The sequence below is a fragment of the Cyrtonyx montezumae genome, unplaced genomic scaffold (assembly GCF_038088225.1).
Source record: "Cyrtonyx montezumae isolate F1298 unplaced genomic scaffold, pur_monq_1.0 scaffold_106, whole genome shotgun sequence".
Taxonomy (NCBI): Eukaryota; Metazoa; Chordata; class Aves; order Galliformes; family Odontophoridae; genus Cyrtonyx; species Cyrtonyx montezumae.
This window is the reverse complement of record NW_027071833.1, coordinates 67331-89121: the sequence shown is the minus strand read 5'-3', so window position 1 is coordinate 89121 and position 21791 is coordinate 67331. Positions and strand designations below refer to the sequence as shown.

The 21791-nt window shown below is 55.5% G+C and overlaps 1 protein-coding gene across 3 annotated transcripts in view; it reads right to left on the bottom strand.

Moving 5' to 3' along the window:
* OTUD7B (OTU deubiquitinase 7B) overlaps positions 1-21791 on the bottom strand; it is a 38882-nt gene that overhangs the window by 3606 nt on the left and 13485 nt on the right. Inside the window, exons 1-9 of one of the 3 annotated variants that reach the window (XM_065729139.1) lie at positions 20653-20680; positions 19793-19941; positions 13838-14008; positions 12336-12551; positions 6612-6713; positions 5640-5767; positions 3500-3612; positions 2967-3094; positions 1137-1286 (exon numbers count right to left, since the gene is read on the bottom strand). In XM_065729139.1, the coding sequence (XP_065585211.1) occupies positions 1137-1286; positions 2967-3094; positions 3500-3612; positions 5640-5767; positions 6612-6713; positions 12336-12551; positions 13838-14008; positions 19793-19865 (1081 nt within the window). In that variant the 5' untranslated portion in view covers positions 19866-19941; positions 20653-20680. Of the gene's footprint in view, positions 1-1136; positions 1287-2966; positions 3095-3499; positions 3613-5639; positions 5768-6611; positions 6714-12335; positions 12552-13837; positions 14009-19792; positions 20062-20652; positions 20681-21791 lie in introns of those variants that run through there. The other 2 variants (XM_065729140.1, XM_065729141.1) reach the window with 2 other exon arrangements.

Below are 21791 nucleotides of genomic sequence, written 5' to 3'. Positions count from 1 at the left end.
AGAAAGCCCCTTAACACCCACAGGGTGGGATCTGCACGCCATAAGTTCATAAGTTCATAAGGTTGGAAAGGACCTACAAGATCATCTAGTCCAACCATCCTCCTATCACTATCCCTACCCAACTACTAAATTAAATCCTTTAGCACCTCATCCAAACGCTCCTTGAGCAGCGCTAGGGATGGTGCCCCCACCCCCTCCCCAGGCAGGCCATCCCAGGGCCTGACCACTCCTTCAGAGAATAAATGTTTCCTCAGGTCTAATCTAAATCTTCCCCGGCACAACTTGTGGCCATCCCCTCTCGTCCTGTCGTTATTTATCAGGGAGAAGAGGCCCACCCCCTCCTCACCACAACCCCCCCTCAGGAAGTGGCAGAGTGCAGTAAGGTCTCCTCTGAGCCTCCTCTTCTCCACCCCAACCCATCCCAGCTCCCTCAGCCGCTCCTCATGGTGCTCCAGACCCCTCCCCAGTTTTGCTGCCCTTCTCTGAACACGCTCCAGGGCCTCCATGTCCTTCTGGCAGTGAGGGGCCCAAAACTGAACGCAGCACTGGAGAGCTGAGTGCAGGGGATGCTCACCTCCCTGCTCCTGCTGGCTGCACTGTTTCTAATCCAGGCCAGGATGCCGTTGGCCTTCTTGGCCACCTGGGCACACTGCTCACGTTGAGCCGAGCATCACCCAACACCCCCAGGTCCTTTTCCTCTCTCCATCCTTCAAGCCGTTCTGCCCCTATAGCACTGCATGGGGTTATTGTGGCCACAGTGCAGCACCCGGCACTTGGCCTTACTGAACCTCACCCCATTGAGCTCAGCCCAGCTGTTCAGCCGATCCAGGTCCCTCTGCAGGGCCTCCCTGCCCTCAGGCAGTTTGACACATCCTCCCAACTCGGTGTCATGCAGGAGTGACAGAGCCTGCAGCCATGCTGCTCCGCAGAGCTGCAGCTGACACGGAGCCCGACGTGCCCCTGCAGCAACCCAGCCCCCCCTGCATCACGCTGCTCCTGCAGCCCACCCTGCGTGCACTGTGAGCAGCAGAGCTGAGCTGTGGGTGCTCCCAGGAGCAGCGTCAGCTCCGATGGCCATCGGTGCCGCGTCACGCGTGCGCTGGGAGTGCAGATCACCGCGCTCCGTTATCACGTACCCTGATCTTTTGTGGGCTCCTTCTGCTCCATGGATACCAGGGCAGAGAAGTGGGCTTGGTCATAAGCCAGGACCAATGGAGAACGGTGGCATTTGTTGGCTGGAACCTCCAGGGGAAGATAGATACCTCCAAAGGGAATAGGGGCAAAGGCTGCCAAGAAATCAGACGGATCAGTTTGCAAAACGGGTTAAAGAGGGAAGGGTGTTTATACTGAAGGTGCTCCAGAACACGCTGTTTGTTTCACTCCGAGGCTTTTCCTCTATCACCTGAGGGACAAAGAGCCCCCAGGGCAGACATCCACTTAACACCAGGAGAAAAACAGCCACCAAATCAATCTGTGTTTCCTACAAAAGCCCTTCTTCACTCCTCCACAAAGAAACATCTTCGCTTTGCACGCAGAACAACGCTAACGGATGAATCTCCTCTGTCAGGAAACGAAGTCTGCTGGCAGAAAATGCTCCACGCAGGGAAGGGAATTTCCCTCCTCTACGCCCACATGTGCAGGGGCAGAAGTGGGAGAAAAACACCAGGAAAAGGCGACGGGGCAGACTGCGATGTGTGTATGTCTCAGCCTCTGCTGGGATCCCCCCGGCCGCTGCAGCTCGGCATCCCGTGCCCTGCTGTCACACTGTGCCACGGCTTCGTGAATTTTGGTGTTGGTATTCCATACCGTAACACCATGAGTGCGTTGGGAGTTAACAGTTCACACTCAGCTCCGTGGATCATGGGCAGTTATGGGTTCATCTGTCTCAGAAGAGAAGAACCGCGTTCCCCAGAGCACTCTGTGATGCTCTGTGTTTTTATGTATTTCTGCCCAGAGGGAAAGATAAGAACTGTCTGTGTGCCACGGGGTGCTCTGTGCCCTTGGGAGGGACCCAGCAGCGTCAGGCCTTCGCTTTATCGGACGCTCTTGCTCACTTTATTTGATTCATTAGCTTTGATTCCAATTAAATTGTATTATATTGCGTGATTTTGCTTTCTGATATCTTATTTAGTAAATCAGCTTTCCTCTTCAGATCACTGCTGCTGTTTTGCTCCTGGGCCCATCTCCCTTTCCCCTTTCCCTTTTCCCCTTTCCCCTTTTCCCTTTCCCCCTTTCCCCTTTTCCCTTTCCCCTTTTCCTTTCCCCTTTTCCCTTTTCCCTTTCCCCTTTTCCCTTCCCCTTTTCCCTTTCCCCTTTCCCCTTTTCCCTTTTCCCCTTTCCCCTTTTCCCCCTTCCCCTTTTCCCTTTCCCCTTTTCCCTTCCCCTTTTCCCTTTTCCCTTTCCCCTTTTCCCTTCCCCTTTTCCCTTTCCCTTTTCCCTTTCCCTTTCCCCTTTTCCCTTTCCCTTTTTCCTTTCTCCTTTCCCCTTTTCCCTTTCCCCTTCCTCCTTCCCCCTTTTCCCCTTCCCCTTTCCCCTTTCCTCTTTTCCCTTCCCCTTTCCCTTTTCCCTTTCCCCTTCCCCCTTTTTCCTTTTCCCTTTCCCCTTCCCCTTTCCCCTTTCCCCTTTTTCCTTTCCCCTTCCCCCTTTTCCCTTTTCCCTTTCCCTTTCCCCTTCCCCTTTTCCCTTTCCCCTTTCCCCTTTTCCCTTTCCCCTTTTCCCTTTCCCTTTCCCCTTTCCCCTTTCCCATTTCCCCTTTTCCCTTTCCCCTTTCCCGTGGTGTGGGTCCGTGGGTCCCCCACCCCAATCATCCCAGAACTGGGCCGAACCATCCCATAAACCTCTGACAACTGCAGACACAGCTTCGTTGGGCCTAATGCACCCAGGAACGCGTGGAGCCGAGGGGAAGTGCACCCAGTGAGCACGAGCAATCAATAAAGACAAAAGCCAACCAAGAGTACAATCCCTACCTTCTCCCCCCGAGTCCCTCAGCATCGTGTCTGCCACCACCACGATGGGTCTCTTCAGCACGTGGGCGAGCACGAAGACGTGGAACTCCTCCAGGCTCTCGTACACGGGCTCTTCAGAGCTTTCAACGCTTTCAGAAACAAGAAATCAATCAATGTTCACCCCCTGCGCGTTTGCACATCGCTGCTAAGGACAGCAAGAGATGCTGACACTGTTTCTCTGCTGCTGCCGGTCAAGTTTCGCTTTTCTAATTTCAGATTTTAGACAGAGATCAAAACAATGTCCCTTTCTAAGCCAAGGGGCTGTTTCCAGGAAATACCAGCACGCTGCCTGGCACTTCTGGGAGCCTCTCATCTCAAGAGCCTCCAAGGGCCGTTCGTTTGGGACGGCTGCGGCGATCAAGTGCCCCTGAAATGCAGAGGGCGAGAAAGGCAGCCCAACTCCTCAGCTCTGCTTTCAGCTTTTGCTTCCTCACTCTCATTTTGGAGATGACAGCAGCTCAGAGTGCTGCTCGGCCCCGCTCGGCCCCACGTACCCTCCGCAGCCGCCTCCGTTGGCACCGTAATGCACGCGGGGTTCGCTGGAGGCCAACTTGATCAGCTCGTTCCACTCCTTCTGCCACTCCTCCTCAGTGTACACCAGGCCGGACTGGAAAAGAAAAGCACACAGAGCAAAATGCTCAGACATCACGATCCTGCAGCGTGGTTTTATACGTGCAGCCACGAGGCCTCTCTTCAGGTTTATACAAAAGCCAACGTGCAAAAACACACGCGTTTCCCAAATTGAAATTCACGCAGGGTGAAAAAATGATGGTCCGAAGTTGGGAGGATTGGCTGCCACGCCTGAAGGCCGTGCTGCCATCCAACGAGACCTGGGCAGGATGCAGAGCTGGGCAGGGAGAGACAGGAGGAGCTTTAACAAAAGCAAGTGTAGGGTCGTGCAGCTAGGGAGGAATCACTGCGTGCAGCAGTGCGGGGTGGGGAGGAGTGCTGGAGAGGAGCTCTGCACAGAGGGACCTGGGGGTCCTGGGGGGTGACAGGTTGACCGTGAGCAGCGTGCCCTCGTGGCCAAGAGGGCCCATGGGATCCTGGGCTGCATGAAACACAGCGTGGCCAGCAGGTCGAGGGAGGGGATCCTCCCCCTCTGCTCTGCCCTGGGGAGGCCTCATCTGGAGCACTGTGTGCAGTTCTGGGCTCCCCAGTACAAGACAGGGATCTCTTGGAAAGAGTGCAGCGCAGGGCCACAGAGATGGGGAAGGGCCTGGAGGATCTCCCCTCGAAGAAAGGCGGAGTGAACTGGGTCTGTTCAGCCCTGAGAAAAGAAGAGTGAGAGGGGACCTGATCCAGGGGGAGAAATATCGGAGGGGTGGGGGGCACAGTGGCGAGGCCAGACTCTTTTCAGCAGTGCGTGGGGACAGGACAGGGGGGAACGGACACAGACTGCAGTGCTGTGGGTTTGGGGTCATTTGGGGTCATTTTGGGGGCACTGCTGCCGTATGGGGCACATGGGATTGGAATAAAGGTTTTTGGGGTCACTCTGTGGGATTTTGGGGCCGTTTTGGAGACCTGTGCGACCTGGTGTAGGGAACTGCTTTGGCAGGGGGTTGGACTCGCTGATCTCTGGAGGTCCCTTCCAGCCCCTGTGGTTCTGGGATTCTCTTGGAGCTCCTTTGGGAAGGAAAGCCCAACGTGAACTGCAGGAACCGGGGCCGCTCCCCCCACTGCATGCACCCCCCTGCTGCCCCACAGATGCTCCTGTGAGGACTATTACAAGGGAGCAGCACCTCCAAGGTCCTGCACCTTCCCTCTTTTCAAGTCCTTGTAAGGTCTACAAGCCGCAGCACTGCTGTGAGCCCACGCAGCCGTGAGCACGCAGTGTAGGGATGCCTAGAAGCGTGCTTTCAGTAGCAGCAAAGCCTCCAGCTCTCCATGACTGACTCTGTTTCAAACAGTGTAATACACTTTTTTTTCCCCCAAACCGTCAGGACACTGATCCGTGTGCTCTCCCAAAAATAAAAAGGAAGTTGGAAAGCAGACAACATCCTTCAGTGTGGGGCGGGAACAAAAATTCACCCTGTTCACAAAACCAGCGTGCAATTCGAGGACCTTGACAGCTCCACCTTGACAAAGCCACGTCCCCGCTTCTGGGGTGGGACGGGGTGAGCACGTCGCAGCTTTGAGGTCTTTAAGGTGGCAAGCTGGTGATTCCCTTTATTGGCAGAGGAGCTGCCCCACGCTTCAGCTGAGGCACATCTTTCTGACCCTAACACAGACCCTACACGGGAGCAATCCTCCAAGCTCAGCACGGTGACCGTGTCCTACTGCGGGCAGCCAGGCAGCCCCAGCCCAGCCCCCGCAGGGCCTCCGTGCATGGGGATGACGGTCCATCGATGCTGGACGCAACGTGGCTCTAATTGGGAACTTTCCAACTCCGTAATACGAAGAACTTCACCCAATTTCACACCCAGAGCTTACGTTGAAGGATATTTCTCAGTTATGTCGAAGGATATTTCTCAGTTATGTTGAAGATATTTCTCAGTGTGGCGCAGCCGAGCCGTGCAGGCCACGGACTTGCCCAAAATTCAAGCCCTTTGTTTTTCCTCTCAAACTTATGGGATGTTTTGTCGGGATTTTGCCCTCTGCTCCCACACCACGCTCAGTCTGCTTGCTTCCTACCTCCTTGTTCTGCTGCGTCTGCTGCCAACGCCAACGCCGCTTCAGGGCTTCCCTTTCCACACCTTTATCCATTAAGGTATAAAGAGATTTGCGAAGCACGAGATCTCTATCGTGGAAGCCCCACATACCTGCACGGAGGGAAGGAAAAACACCGGGGGATTAGCAAGAGCTGGCACTTCTCCACCCTCCGCTACGCGATCGTGCCACGAACCAGGGGAAGGGGCAGCTCGGGGAACAAAGGCAGAGAAATGTGAGTTGAGCGGGGCCAACCCGAGGAACAGACTCCACAACCCCGAACTCCCTGCTCAGAGCTCACACCCCATCCACAGCTCTGAGCCCGCAGCCAGCTCTGACCAGAAGCTGCCACCTTCAGCTGTAAGGACTCCCCCAGATATGGGCTCACACGGTGCTTTCCGTCGGTGCCAGGCTGCTCCATCAGGGGAAGACACGGACCAGGTGGAGCGAGGCTGTGGTTCTGCTGTGTCTGAACAGCTGGCCACATGAAGGAAATACACGAGCCCGCTCATTTCAAGTCTAAAAACCTCAGATTTGTCACGGGGCGATGCTACGGAAGCAGATCTGGGCTCTTGGAAGTGCTCTGCTCAGCCACCCCCCGAGGATTGGGTTAAACGTTCTGTTATTTCACATTCTGTTATTTCACGTTTCCTTCAGGAACACGGGGAGCTCTGCCAAAGGGAAGAGCTGAGGCCCGGCCCAGAGAACACTTTCAGAAGCACACAAGCACTTGGCAGCTCGCTTCCCTCAGCTCTGCCTCTCCTCGCCAGCCCCGCACATCCACTGCTGCTGCTCCAGGGCGAGCCGCCAGCCCACGGCTCCTCACGGAGACGGACGTGTGGTGCTGCTCCCAAAGGTGCCCGGGCGATCCTTCCCCCTTCCCCAGCAGCTTCTGTGAGCTGACAGCACAGAGCAGCAGGGGCAGGGAGGGGAGGCCGTGTGCCGTGAAGCTCTTACCCAGGGACGCGGCGTGGAGCAGGCAGTTCCCATCGCCCGTGGTGGCCAGGGGAAGCAGCCTCTGGCAGCTGGGATCCACGTTTGCCCACCAGTTCAGACGACCTGGGGATATTGGAGAGTGTGAAAACGGAGCACGTGGGGCAGGACACGGAACCGAACAGGGAGGGGGATGAGGGCGGCAGCCTGCTTCACTCGCAATGGGAACGCCCCGCGGAGATGAGCTGCGTACCCAACCTGCAGCTGGAAAAGAGTGAAGGAGATGCAATAAAGAGGGCAGGCTGGACTTACAGCATCATCGTGGTGACGTGGGGAGAAGGCCAGGCTGCAAGAGCAGGCAGGACACGGGAAATAACGACCTCAGGTCGCACAAATCAGAGCTAAAGCTGGCAGCAGGAGCCAGCCCAGCAAGGATTTAACCCAGACCACCATCGTCCTCCTGCTTTTTCTCTCTGCTTGTTTCACAGCCCCAGCCCACCGCATCCAGGGCACCAACGGTGCCACAGCTCATCCAGCTCCCTCTGTTAACACCCACAGTGCTCTCAGCTGCTTCTAGGAAGCACATCTCTGCCATCGAACACCTCTCGCGTGGGTCATCTCAGCACATCCGCTGAGCCCAGCAGCTTTAGCAATGGAAATGCCAACTGGCAGTGCCTAAAAAGAGCAGCTTTGGGGTAACGTCAGGCACGTGAATTACTACGAGTCAAGAGAGATGGTTTCCAGGTCATCTTAAAATAGAAGCGAGGAACAATTCACACACACACCCCACAGCTGAGCGTGACACTGGAAGTTAAGCAGGGACGGAGGGGAGGAAGGCATGGAGTGACTCCACTCACAGCTCGCTCCGCTGGGCCCCCAGTCCCCGCCTGGGACTTGCAATGGGCACTTGGGGGGGGCAGCTTCTGTTCAGGGGGCATTTTTATCCTCTTGAACTGCTCTTCCAGCACGGCTTTCGCTTCCCTGCACTTCCTATGGAGGTCCCTGCTCCCGTCACAGCCCCCGGCCTCGCCAGGAGCGCCTCAAACCTGCACAACCTCAGCGAGGACCGACGCAGGAGAGCTCAATTCAGAAGAGTGCTTTTAAACACCACGGGGAGATGAACACAGGAAAAGCGTGAGAGGAGCAGCTCCGTGGGCTGCCATGCTGCTCACGGCTCTTAGCACCAGGAGAGGAACCGCCGGAGCAAAGCGTTCAGCACTCAGCCCCGAGCCCACAGCTCTGCTCGGAAAAGGGGCCGGCTACACTCGCGGCACAGCGACGTCGCAAACCTTCACCAAGTGGCACAGCACCAGGAGAGCAAAGCCAGGAGCAAAACAGCACCGAAGAAAAGCTGAACGAAACCAGAAAGCCACGGCGGTCGGCGGTCGGCGCGGAGCTTTCTGTCACCGTCGCGTGTTTCCTCGGGAACGCGCTGCTCTTCTCTGGAAGCGGCCGCTGAGTTTGGGGGGATGTCTTCCCAGGATGTGTGCTGCACCTCTGGCTGGCACTCTGCAGTTGTGCAAGCTCCCAGTTCACACACGCACACACCTTCAGAAGGCATTTTTCCTCGCAGCGCAGTCATGACGTGCTGTACATCCACGGTGAGGCACGCAGAGTAACCTTGTCCAGACCTCCACGTGCTCTGAGTGACGCAAGGGAGGTCATCACCACTTCACTCCCTCCGAAGGAGCCACGTTCCCCAAACCTTTCTCAGTGTTTTGCTAGGGGCGAGGCAACAGAAGGCCAAGAGGCCCTGGAAGCATCTAAAACATCATATTTCTCTGCGCAGTTATTAGCAGCGAGTCCTGGAAGCTCTGCGTGCCAGCGGAAGGGAAAAATAACTGCATTCAGGAGCACAAAGGATCTTCCTGCCATCAGCACTTCAGCAACAGTGAGAGAAACGTGAGTGTGGCTGGCAGGACAAACTGCACCAGGACAAACTGCTGCTGCCACCTCACCGCTGGCTCGTGGCAGCATTTCGGGCTCCTGGCTTCCTCGCACTCATCCTCGTGCTTTTCAGCTTGCTCCTCTCTCCACTGCTGGCAGAGAAAGCTCCACTGAGAGCTGATGCTGCTCCAAAACCCACGAGGTCAGCGAGGCCTTCCCCTCGCAGCAGCTCCGCTCCTTTCTGGGCCCAGCTCTGACACACAGCTGCTTTCAGAATGCTTTTCTGCACAGCAAGAGCATTTGTGTGCCCCAGAAGAGACCAGGAAGCCTCACCCAGACACACGTTGTGTGAAACGCAGCTCTCCTCTCACAGGGACCTCTAAATAGGTCACGCAGAGAGGAAGGAATGAAGACAGCGCTGACTCACAGAAATCAGATGGGCTCTGTGTGGAATGAGGGCTGCCCTCGCCACGTGGCAGAGAGCTCCCGGCGATGAATTGTTCCCCAGCTCCTCGGGCCGGCGTGGCCGACCCCGCTCTGACACCCACCCCCACGCCTGTGCGGTTGCTGCAGAACACATTTTTCTCCCCTTGCTGAATCACCAGGTGGAGAAGGAGTGGGATCACCTCCTGGAACCGGGAAACGAAGAAGACCAAAAAAGGAGAGAGCAGCAAGAAAGTGTGGAGAGCTCATTCATCCCGTCCGCAATGAGACAATGCCTCCACGGGCCCCCTCACCTCGATCAGAGCACATCTCTGTGACAGAAGCAGAAAACGCTTTCATTTCAGGATCCGGCAGCAACAAGAGCTGGTCCTGACACACTCACACACCTGCAGCTGCTTCCTCCCTGAGCACAACAGATCCTCCATCGCCAGGAACAGCAGAGGCTCTGTGTGTCACAGCTGGCAGTGCCAGCTCCAGGGCCAGCTCCTGGGCACTGCCCCCGAGCCCGGGCTGGGATTCCTGCTCACAGTGCTTATAGGTTCATAGCTACAGGAGGTTGGAAAGGAGCTCCAAGATCACCCAGTCCAACATCCTCCTGTCACCATCCCTACCCAACCGCTCAATCCAATCCCTCAGCACCTCATCCAAACGCTCCTTGAGCAGCGCTAGGGATGGTGCCCCCACCCCCTCCCCAGGCAGGCCATCCCAGGGCCTGACCACTCCTTCAGAGACAAAATTCCTCCTCAGATCTCATCTCAATCTTCCCCGGCGCAACTTGTGGCCATCCCCTCTCGTCCTGTCGTTATTTATCAGGGAGAAGAGGCCCACCCCCTCCTCACCACAACCGCCCTTCAGGAAGTGGCAGAGTGCAGTAAGGTCTCCTCTGAGCCTCCTCTTCTCCACCCCAACCCATCCCAGCTCCCTCAGCCGCTCCTCATGGTGCTCCAGACCCCTCCCCAGTTTTGCTGCCCTTCTCTGAACACGCTCCAGGGCCTCCATGTCCTTCTGGCAGTGAGGGGCCCAAAACTGAACGCAGCACTGGAGAGCTGAGTGCAGGGGATGCTCACCTCCCTGCTCCTGCTGGCTGCACTGTTTCTAATCCAGGCCAGGATGCCGTTGGCCTTCTTGGCCACCTGGGCACACTGCCGGCTCATGTTAAGCCGAGCATCGACCAACACCCCCAGGTCCTTTTCCTCTCTCCATTCTTCACTGTGCTGAGGGTGACAGCACAGTGACCCCATCCACGAGGTGACCCCGAGCACCGGCCCAGCAGGAGCTCCACCTGTGGCTGCAGGTGGGCCCAGACGTGAGCTCGCCTCTTTTCTCTTGAGAACATCAGCACGGCCGATGACTTAAATAATTAAGTCATATTAATTAAGGCTAAAATATTTGCAGAAGCTTTGCAAGTCAGCTGCAGGAGAGCTGGGGGGGGACGTGCACGCACGTGCCTCTGTCCATGCCCGAGCTGAACCGCGCTGAGGAGCTCCAGGAGCTGGGTGATGCATTGCTGGGGCAGGGACGGAAGAGTGCTGATTTCTTTGCCTGCTGCGAGATGCTTATGTTCCAGGGACGAGGAACTTGCTCACCAGTCCAACAGTGAAGCAAATGTTGAGGGAAGAGAGGAGAATCCTTAACTCAGCGGGTTTCAAACCGTCCACCTACAGATGCTTAATGCAGCACCAGCCTGCAGAGCGAAGCAGAAGTTCTCCTGCCGACGCGCTGGGGGACGCTGGGAGAGGGGTTTGGCATCGTCTCGCTGACCGTGGAGCAAAGGCACAGCAATCGAGCCCGTGGTTTCTTTCAGCTCTTCCTGACTTTTCAGAAAGCCTCAGGCAAGGCACTGCCCACTGCTGCTCTGCGCGCAGATCAAGAGAAGCACCCTCACCCGCACAGTGTAGGACAAGGCTAAGGATGTTCAGGTTTGCAACAGGGAACGCTCAAGTTGCAGCAAGGGCCAAATTCTCAGCTCCACCAAGGCCTTCTCACAGAGCTCGGGCCACGTTCAAAGCTTTCCAAGAGGACATCATTACAATTTACAGCCACTTTCACCGCGCTTACTCTGCCAAAGTGGTGTAAAGGGATCTCTGGATAGAATGAGAAGAGCATTTTAACATTGATTGGGCTATAAAATATTTGCTTAATTCCCCAAGGACACCACGCACTAAATTAAGAAGGGATTTCACCGCAGATCACAGCACTGTGCTCCAACCCCACTCCACACGAAGCCTGGAGCACCTCACAGGCAGCACAGCCCTTTATTAAAGACCAGCGCCCACTTATAACAAACCCACACACATGATGCAGGTCCACTTTGCCTTCGATTGGTGCTCTGTGAAAGTCAATTACCCGTCGTTAATGCCGGCTCTGAGGAGGAGCAGTGCAGCCCAGGGGTGGATCCAGCTCCGTGGGAGTGCTGCCTGCTCTGCCAACAGCACAGCCCAACTGCACCGAGCTCAGAGACCCGCAGGATATGTTATGGGTACACAAACGGGATTCACACAAATCCATTTGTTAGATCCTAAGCTCCTGAACACTGTGGCTGCTGGCCAGAGCTTGTGCCCATCTGCAGCAATCCAGGGCCCAGCCTGAACTCTGCCCAGACGCAGACACGCACGCCTCAGTCTGCATCAGCTTCACCACCGTCACAGTGATGCTGCCGCAGCGAGATCACCGGGATCAAGTGCTCATTTCCAAAACATGAGAATATTCCATTACAGGAACCAGGGCTAAAATGTGAGATGAAGAATCTACGCTCTCTCTGAATGAATTATGATAGTTTTGGAGGTACGTGTGCTACCACAGAAGTAAAAGGAGATGTAAGGCTTTGGAGAGCCCGCCCGCTGCTCCCACCCCGCCCCAGCCATATGCCACCCTGCTGACACATCCCTGCCAGCGTGGGGGTCCCGTTCATTCCCAGCCCAATCTTATTTACAGATCACCTAGCAACTATTCAGGAGGAAAACAGCGTGCTGGAAAACAAACCCCAACGTGGTTCCTCTGCAGGAACACACAAAGCCAGCAGACGAGTTTTCCTGCGTGGCAGCAGCAAGCATATCAAATGCATCATCAATCCAAAACGTTCGCTAATCACTTCTAATATCTGCCCACGGTGATTAGCTGCTCTGTGTCACGCTGCCTCTCACAGCAGGGCTGATGGGACAGCACGGGGAAGGTTAGGTGGTGAGATAATGCACCTTCTTTTTTTTTAGCATTACCATTCAGCTGCACGAGTGATGACAGCACAAGCAATTCACACTGTGTGTCCGCGGGCGAGGCGGAGCAGACTCCTGCTCAGCTCTTGCACCACGTTATAAAAAGGGATTAAATAAAATCCATCACAGACACACATCCTTGCTCAGCTCTTTGCCACCACTGTGCTGCACCAGCATGGGAACCTTTGGGAGCGTGAACGCTTACCGGCCTGCTCCAGTGCCACCAGCATGGACTGCTCAATGAGGTCCCGCTCGATGAAGCTGCGGAAGTCCTCTGAGTACACGGTGAGGTCGGGCAGCTGGAAGGTGGAGATGGGCATCTCCAGGAGGTGCTCACTGCTGCCGTTGCTGGAGACGTGGGAGCGTGCCAGGGAGACGATGGTGGAGCTGGCGTGGGAAATGCCTCGGGACAGGCGTTTTTCTGGGAGGGGAAAATGAAACACCACCTGAACGCGGCAGAAGCAGCAAACCTCACCGAAGCCATTATTAAAGTCACTGCCTTCAGCTAGTGCTTTCTGGTTGCTGGAAGCTGAACTGCTCTGAGGGGTGGGGGGCACAGTGGCGAGGCCAGACTCTTTTCAGCAGTGTGTGGGGACAGGACGAGGGGGAACAGACAGAAAATGCAGCACAGGAGGTCCCTCACGAATGTGCACAAGAACTTCTTCACGGTGAGGGTGACGGAGCAGTGGCACAGGCTGCCCGGGGAGGTGGTGGGGTCTCCTCTGGAGATATTCAGGACCCACCTGGACGCCTACCTGTGCCACCTGGTGTTGGGAACTGCTTTGGCAGGGGGTTGGACTCGATGATCTCTAGAGATCCCTTCCAACCCCTATGTTTCTGGGATTCTGTATTTTCTTCTATCTGGTTCATGTATTTTCTTCCTCCTCTGGAATGACATGGCGTTTCCTATGGGTTGACCTGGCCAAAATCTCCATGTAGTTCCCTATGGGTTGACCTGGCCGACATCTTCATGTAGTTCCCTATGGGTTGACCTGGCCAAAATCTCCATGTAGTTCCCTATGGGTTGACCTGGCCGACATCTTCATGCAGTTCCCTATGGGTTAACCTGGCCGACATCTTCATGTAGTTCCCTATGGGTTGACCTGGCCGACATCTTCATGTAGTTCCCTATGGGTTGACCTGGCCGACATCTTCATGCAGTTCCCTATGGGTTGACCTGGCCGACATCTTCATGTAGTTCCCTATGGGTTGACCTGGCCGACATCTTCATGTAGTTCCCTATGGGTTGACCTGGCCGACATCTTCATGTAGTTCCCTATGGGTTGACCTGGCCAAAATCTCCATGTAGTTCCCTATGGGTTGACCTGGCCGACATCTTCGTGTAGTTCCCTATGGGTTGACCTGGCCGACATCTTCATGTAGTTTCCTATGGGTTGACCTGGCCGACATCTTCATGTAGTTCCCTATGGGTTGACCTGGCCGACATCTTCATGTTGGGGTTGGTGATGGAGCAGTGGCACAGGCTGCCCGGGGGGGTGGTAGGGTCTCCTTCTCTGGAGATATTCAGGACCCACCTGGACGCCTACCTGTGCGACCTGGTGTAGGGAACTGCTTTGGCAGGGGGTTGGACTCGATGATCTCTAGAGATCCCTTCCAACCCCCACGGTTCTGGCACTCTATGATTCTATGACCCCCGACTCAGAAAGCGCACCGAGCTGCTCCCCGTGGCTTCCCAGTGGCTCTTACCCTGCACAATGTCATCCTGCCGCTCCAGCGGTGGTCGCCCGGGCCGGGCTGCCTCCTTCTCTGGGCTCCTGTAGCTGCATCCCTCGTTAAAGGAGTGCGGCAAGTTTCCCGCGTGCACCTGCCGGAGCTGCTCGAAGTCGCTCAGCGCTGCGCTCAGATCCCAGTTTTTACCTGGATTGGAAGGCATCGAAAGTGGTCACCACCATACAAGAGAAACATCACGTCAGCTCCTGCATCCTCCGCCTGGAAGCTCATCACGGGCTATCCACCCATCACATCTGGAGCTATGACATCCAGGATTTGGATGTGAAGAAACGCAGCCATGAAGTGCCCAGCACACGAGGCTCGCTGCCCGCGCTCACACAGGAGCTCACACCCCCTGAGCACACAGCAGACAGACGCAGGGCTGAGGGGAACTGCTGCTGCCTGCTGGAGTCTGCACAGCATTCCCAAAGCTCCCAAGACCTCGAGTCTTGCCAGAGCTAGATATCAGACTGTAAAACAAAGGGCAGGATTGCTGTAACAGCACACACGCTGAACGCAGAGCACGGCACTGAAGACAAACAGCGTTTTGCCCTTAGGAAGGGGAAATGGAAGGTCAGGCCGTGTTACGTCCACCCGCATCCACACACACACCAACTGCTGCGGGTCAGAGCGAGCACTTTGCTTTCTAAGCCTCCCCAGCTGCAGTGAAGATAATCCATCACGATGCAGGCACCGCTTCTTTGCTGACAACCTTTAACAGCCTGCAGCTCTCTACCCCCAGCATTACTGCAGGACAACGCTCGAGTGAAAGCACGCTCAGTGCAGCGCAAAAGCTGATGGTTTTAACAGAACTTTTTTCAGGCTCTGTGCGTGGCTTTTAAGACTCAATTCTTTCTGAGCTGACACTCAGAATGCAAAAGCAAGAATGTCAGCCAGCTTAGGCAGCAGCTCCAACACTTTCCAGCAGGCTGCAGCCATTACCAGCCAGATAAATTATTCATCAAAACAGATTTAACTTAGAGCTGGGGGAATCCTCAAAGCGATTCCTCTTCCTGCTAACACTACCCAGCAAGCTGAAAGTGTATTAAAACACTGACGACTTCCAGAATGCAGTAAGTTGACCTTGCAGAAGCTACTGTCTTCCAAAGGCAAGAATATATGGCAAAAAAAGTCTACCATATGGCTTATGTTTGAGAAAATTGTGATTTTTATGAACGCTGTTAGTCTGAGCTCCTAAATTAGCAGCTTAGCAGACACTGTAGAAAGAAAGCCAACTTTATTCATAGCAACTCCACTACAGGAATGATGTATAAACTGCCAATTGGTTCACATGACAGCTCCTGGATAACACAAGAAGCACTAGGTCAAATTCCCAGATGGAAACACGCTTTTTGAGTATTCAAATCCTTCTGAGAGATGTAATTTGCAGTGTTTAATGACCGTCTCTAAGCGGAAAGATATTCTAAGGTTTCCCTTTTGAGGTTTTTGTTTTCTGTTCTATTCTTTAAACGAACCAACAAATCAGTATGGAGGAATGAGAATGACCCATGAGATTAAAACGAGAGCTGCTGGCACATCGTTACCTGCTTCAGCAGAACAACGCGAGGATGCTCTGACACTGACCCAGCAAAGCCTATTTACCAGCAGCTGCTTCAGAAATGGAGACCCTTCAGAGGGTCTATGAGAAATGATGGAAAAGTCTCTGTCTTCCCTTCTTTCAACGTGTGGAAATGTCAGTTCCACGGAGACTGTGGTAAAAACAGCAGCGATTCAGCAGCATGTCATGAGAACGACGTAAAACTGCTGTTGTCAAAATAAATCAACTCACATGCCAGAGCGAGAGACACAAAAATTGGAGGAACATCTGCATTAAACTCTTTTGTCACAAACGTAAATACTGGCTCTGAATGACAACTTCAGAAACCGTGATGTGAAACAAAGAAATCTAAAAGGGGAACATCATGATTCATGAGGAATCATGGCCGCCATGATGGAGGGCTGCAGGATGTGAGGAGTCATGGCTGCCATGATGGAGGGCTGCAGGATGTGAGGAGTCATGGCTGCCATGATGGAGGGCTGCAGGATGTGAGGAATCATGGCTGCCATGATGGAGGGCTGCAGGATGTGAGGAATCATGGCTGCCATGATGGAGGGCTGCAGGATGTGAGGAGTCATGGCTGCCGTGATGGAGGGGGCTGCAGGATGTGAGGAATCATGGCCGCCATGATGGAGGGGGCTGCAGGCTGTGAGGAATCATGGCTGCCATGATGGAGGGGGCTGCAGGATGTGAGGAGTCATGGCTGCCATGATGGAGGGGGCTGCAGGATGTGAGGAATCATGGCTGCCATGATGGAGGGCTGCAGGATGTGAGGAGTCATGGCTGCCATGATGGAGGGCTGCAGGATGTGAGGAGTCATGGCTGCCATGATGGAGGGGGCTGAAGACTGTGAGGAATCATGGCTGCCATGATGGAGGGCTGCAGGATGTGAGGAGTCATGGCTGCCATGATGGAGGGCTGCAGGATGTGAGGAATCATGGCTGCCATGATGGAGGGCTGCAGGATGTGAGGAGTCATGGCTGCCGTGATGGAGGGGGCTGCAGGATGTGAGGAATCATGGCTGCCATGATGGAGGGGGCTGCAGGATGTGAGGAGTCATGGCTGCCATGATGGAGGGGGCTGCAGGATGTGAGGAGTCATGGCTGCCATGATGGAGGGCTGCAGGATGTGAGGAGTCATGGCTGCCATGATGGAGGGCTGCAGGATGTGAGGAATCATGGCTGCCATGATGGAGGGCTGCAGGATGTGAGGAGTCATGGCTGCCGTGATGGAGGGGGCTGCAGGATGTGAGGAATCATGGCTGCCATGATGGAGGGGGCTGCAGGATGTGAGGAGTCATGGCTGCCATGATGGAGGGGGCTGCAGGATGTGAGGAGTCATGGCTGCCGTGATGGAGGGGGCTGCAGGATGTGAGGAGTCATGGCTGCCGTGATGGAGGGGGCTGAAGGCTGTGAGGAATCATGGCTGCCATGATGGAGGGGGCTGAAGGCTGTGAGGAATCATGGCTGCCATGATGGAGGGGGCTGAAGGCTGTGAGGAGTCATGGCTGCCATGATGGAGGGCTGCAGGATGTGAGGAGTCATGGCTGCCATGATGGAGGGCTGCAGGATGTGAGGAATCATGGCTGCCATGATGGAGGGCTGCAGGATGTGAGGAGTCATGGCCGCCATGATGGAGGGCTGCAGGATGTGAGGAATCATGGCTGCCATGATGGAGGGCTGCAGGATGTGAGGAGTCATGGCCGCCATGATGGAGGGGGCTGCAGGATGTGAGGAGTCATGGCTGCCGTGATGGAGGGCTGCAGGATGTGAGGAGTCATGGCCGCCATGATGGAGGGGGCTGCAGGATGTGAGGAGTCATGGCTGCCATGATGGAGGGCTGCAGGATGTGAGGAGTCATGGCTGCCATGATGGAGGGCTGCAGGATGTGAGGAATCATGGCTGCCATGATGGAGGGCTGCAGGATGTGAGGAATTATGGCTGCCATGATGGAGGGGGCTGAAGGATGTGAGGAATCATGGCTGCCATGATGGAGGGCTGCAGGATGTGAGGAGTCATGGCTGCCGTGATGGAGGGCTGCAGGATGTGAGGAGTCATGGCTGCCGTGATGGAGGGGGCTGCAGGATGTGAGGAGTCATGGCTGCCATGACGGAGGGGTGCAGGATGTGAGGAATCATGGCCGCCATGATGGAGGGGTGCAGGATGTGAGGAATCATGGCCGCCATGACGGAGGGGGCTGCAGGATGTGAGGAGTCATGGCCGCCATGACGGAGGGGGCTGCAGGCCGCCATGAGGTCTCCCCTCAGCCCCCCCATCTCTAGGATGGACAAGCTAAACCCCTTTGTCTGCTCTGCCCTGAGACCCTTCCCATCACAGCCATGCCTGCCGGGTGCCCCATCACCCCCTCGAGCTCCTGAAGGAGGAACCAAGGCTCCTTCTGCAGCAAAGCCAAACTTGCACCGTCCCCTTTATTCCACGGTTGAGAGGGTGATGCCACAGCTCAAGTATCGGAGCAAGCATGGTCTTGAATCACATAATTGCATTTCTAACTGCCAAACAGCTCTGCTCAAGCGCAATGTTTCTGTCCTCCAGCGTTTAAGCACAGCCCAGCAGTTACTCACCACCCTTGTGTCAACACAAACCCAAAGGCAGCGCCTGCAAGGAAGCGTACAGCCCAAAAATTCCGACCCGGCGGCCTGTCCCTGCCCCTGCCCACAGCAGAAGGCACAAACACAATTATCTACAGCCTTGAAACAACGCAGTCATTAAAAGCAAGCTGTCCAAGGCAGTTCTTGAGAACAGTGTCGATATCGTGCTGTGTTTTAGGGCAAAAAAACACTTTTGAGCAGCAGTGCTGGGGAGCTGCCAGCACGGTGCGTTCAGGCTGCACACGGACGATGCACTGGATAAGGAGTGGCACAGGCTGCCCAGGGGGCGGTGGGGTCTCCTCTGGAGATACTCAGGACCCACCTGGACGCCTACCTGTGCGACCTGGTGTAGGGAACTGCTTTGGCAGGGGGTTGGACTCGCTGATCTCTGGAGGTCCCTTCCAACCCCTACGGTTCTGGGATTCTGTGGTTCATGTATTTTTTTCCTCCTCTGGAATGACGGTTTCCTATGGGTTGACCTGGCCAATATCTTCATGCAGTTCCCTATGGGTTGACCTGGCCAACCTCTTCATGCAGTTCCCTATGGGTTGACCTGGCCAACCTCTTCATGTAGTTTCCTATGGGTTGACCTGGCCGACATCTTCATGTAGTTTCCTATGGGTTGACCTGGCCAAAATCTCCATGTAGTTCCCAATGGGTTGACCTGGCTGACATCTTCATGTAGTTCCCTATGGGTTGACCTGGCCAACCTCTTCATGTAGTTTCCTATGGGTTGACCTGGCCAAAATCTCCATGTAGTTCCCTATGGGTTGACCTGGCCGACATCTTCATGTAGTTCCCTATGGGTTGACCTGGCCGACATCTTCATGTAGTTCCCTATGGGTTGACCTGGCCCACATCTTCATGTAGTTCCCTATGGGTTGACCTGGCCGACATCTTCATGCAGTTCCCTATGGGTTGACCTGGCCGACATCTTCATGTAGTTCCCTATGGGTTGACCTGGCCAACATCTTCGTGTTGGGGTTGAGGGTGACGGAGCAGTGGCACAGGCTGCCTGGGGGGTGGTGGGGTCTCCTCTGGAGATACTCAGGACCCACCTGGATGCCTACCTGTGCGACCTGGTGTAGGGAACTGCTTTGGCAGGGGTTGGACTCGCTGATCTCTGCAGGTCCCTTCCAACCCCTACGGTTCTGGGATTCTATGATGCGCTGTTGAGGCTTGTCTTCAATTCCTGAGCACTCAGCACACCCCGACAGCCTGACCCTGCTGATGGTGAGCGCTGGGTGCACGGCTGTGCGATGCAGGCTGCGAGGGCCGCTGCCAGGAGAGGTCACCGCCTCAGCAGCACGGATGGCCAGGTACCAGCAAACAGCAATTTATACCGGCATGCTCACACCACCTTCACAAGCAGAACTAGATATACCAGTAAAAGCACAGCTTTGCCTATGTAATTACCCCTTACTGCTTTGAAAACACAGGCAGCCTTCGGAGTGCTTGCTAGCAGCGATATTGCCGCTGACAAGAAAAACCCCAAAGTTTTACTGCCATTGCTGGCAGCGAACAATGCACACAAGCAGAAGCTGAACGAAGCGGTGCTGCGCTCCTGTTTGATGTGCTCTCCTTCCAAACGTTTGAAATTCATTACCTGATGGCCACGTAACAAGAAACCAGGGCAGAATTTCTGCAGCGCTGCTGCTGGTGGCACCAGCCGGACACCAGCTCCCACCTCCGCAGCTCCTCTCCTCCCTTCCCCTGCTCAGAGCACATCGGCCTCCCCCCCGCTGCCAGCCCCAGCCGGACGTACCTTCGAGCAGGTCCCTGGCCAGTCCTGGCTCTGCCCCTGTCGAGCGAACAAAATCCGACAGGACGATGTCCATATCCGAGGTCGTGTGCTCATGGGCTCCTCCTGGCAGCTGGGGTCGGCGGAGCCGGGATCAGCACCTCGGCCTCAGTCTAGAAACGAGACCAACAACGCGCGGCTCGCATTACACACTATAAAACAATTAGCCTGGAAAGGCAGCTCGGGGCTGGCTGGGAACTATCCAATGGCAGGTGCCCCCCGAGGGGGGGAAAGCCTTCTGCACACAGCTAATTGTGCTCTAGGACTGCTGATTGACTGATCAATAACAGAGCAAAGCCGGGAGCTCCGCTGCCCCGTGCCCACAGCGATGCTAAGGATCCAGGGGTGCAAAGGCACAGGAGAGGAAATTCTCATCTCAAGGCAACTCAGGGCGGCTCCTCATTGCAAAATCACAGACCAAGAGCTCAGACAATAAGTGAGTTTGGTGGCAGAGAACAGAGAGCTGCTCTCCCTTGCCCACCTGCGCAGAGCACCGCTGCCATTAGGAGATGCTGTCCATGCAAAACGAAACAAAAAACCTTCTCAGGCAAATGAAGCAAACTCCTTTCAGGGGAGCACAACTGCACCGCCGCAGCTCTCCAGGAGGAGGAAGCTCTCGCTCTGCACCCGATTTCAACCAGCACCCTTTGCTAAAGCCTCTGTGCAACTTGAAGAGCCCTTCGGCTCCACCTCGCAGAGGCAGCAACCGCGTGATTCGGTTTGAGGGAAATGCAAACCAGCCTGGCAGCCCCGATGAGCTCCACCACCTCCTGCCCCTAAAAATCACACAGCTCTTCACCAACGGATCCCCAACGCCGACGCACCGCAAACCGCTCCGAGAGCCGATCCTCCCAGGACGGAACAAAACCACGCAGCGCAAAGATGCGTGATGTAAACCCTCTGTTTTAACAGGTCTGAAGACTCAGAAAGCCACGTGTAGGTGTGTGCTCTCGCAGTTGGTTCCAATCCTGATTTACTGCATTCCTCGGGGCAGAAACAGAGAGCAGCTCCGCAGCAGCTCGGACCGGGCAAGGCCCCGCGGCCTTCTGCAGAGCGGGGTTATACGGGAGGAAGAACCCACACAGTGAACACCACCCACTGGAAAACTCCCGAGGTGAAACCTGGCATGCCAACAGGAGGGGAAAAAGAGTGTAAGGCGGGCAGGAGGGGCTGTCGCACATCAAGAAGAGGAGAGGAAATGTTACAGGGAAGATGAACAATCCCGTCCGCTTCCTGAGCACCTTCAGGACGACGCTTCCCTGGGTTACTCCTGCAGACGGGCACTGCTGGCAGCACGCAGCTCCCAGGAGCATGCACAAAACACGACGGCTGTAGTCCAGAATTTCATGGCTTTGTTGGTTAAATACCATCCTTATTTTCTTCGCTGCTCTCTAACCACCCTTACTGAGCACACACAGAAAAGCTGCTGCGTGTTCTTCAGCACCGGAGCAATCTTGGGGCTATTGCCATCCAAAGGTGATCCTAAAAGCACACGCATCCCGATGCAGAGCTCTGCCATACTGATGATGGAGAGGATCCCCCCACCATGAGCCACGCCCCAAAACCACCGGGGAGAACCCCCAGGGGTCCGTGCTGGGTCCAGTCTTGTTCAACATTGTCATCAGTGCCTCGAGGAGGGATGGAGTCCACCCGGAGCAGTTTGCTGATGGTCCGAAGTTGGGAGGATTGGCTGCCACGCCTGAAGGCCGTGCTGCCATCCAGCGAGACCTGGGCAGGATGCAGAGCTGGGCAGGGAGAGACAGGAGGAGCTTTAACAAAAGCAAGTGTAGGGTCGTGCAGCTAGGGAGGAATCACTGCGTGCAGCAGTGCGGGGTGGGGAGGAGTGCTGGAGAGGAGCTGTGCACAGAGGGACCTGGGGGTCCTGGGGGGCGACAGGTTGACCGTGAGCAGCGTGCCCTCGTGGCCAAGAGGGCCCATGGGATCCTGGGCTGCATGAAACACA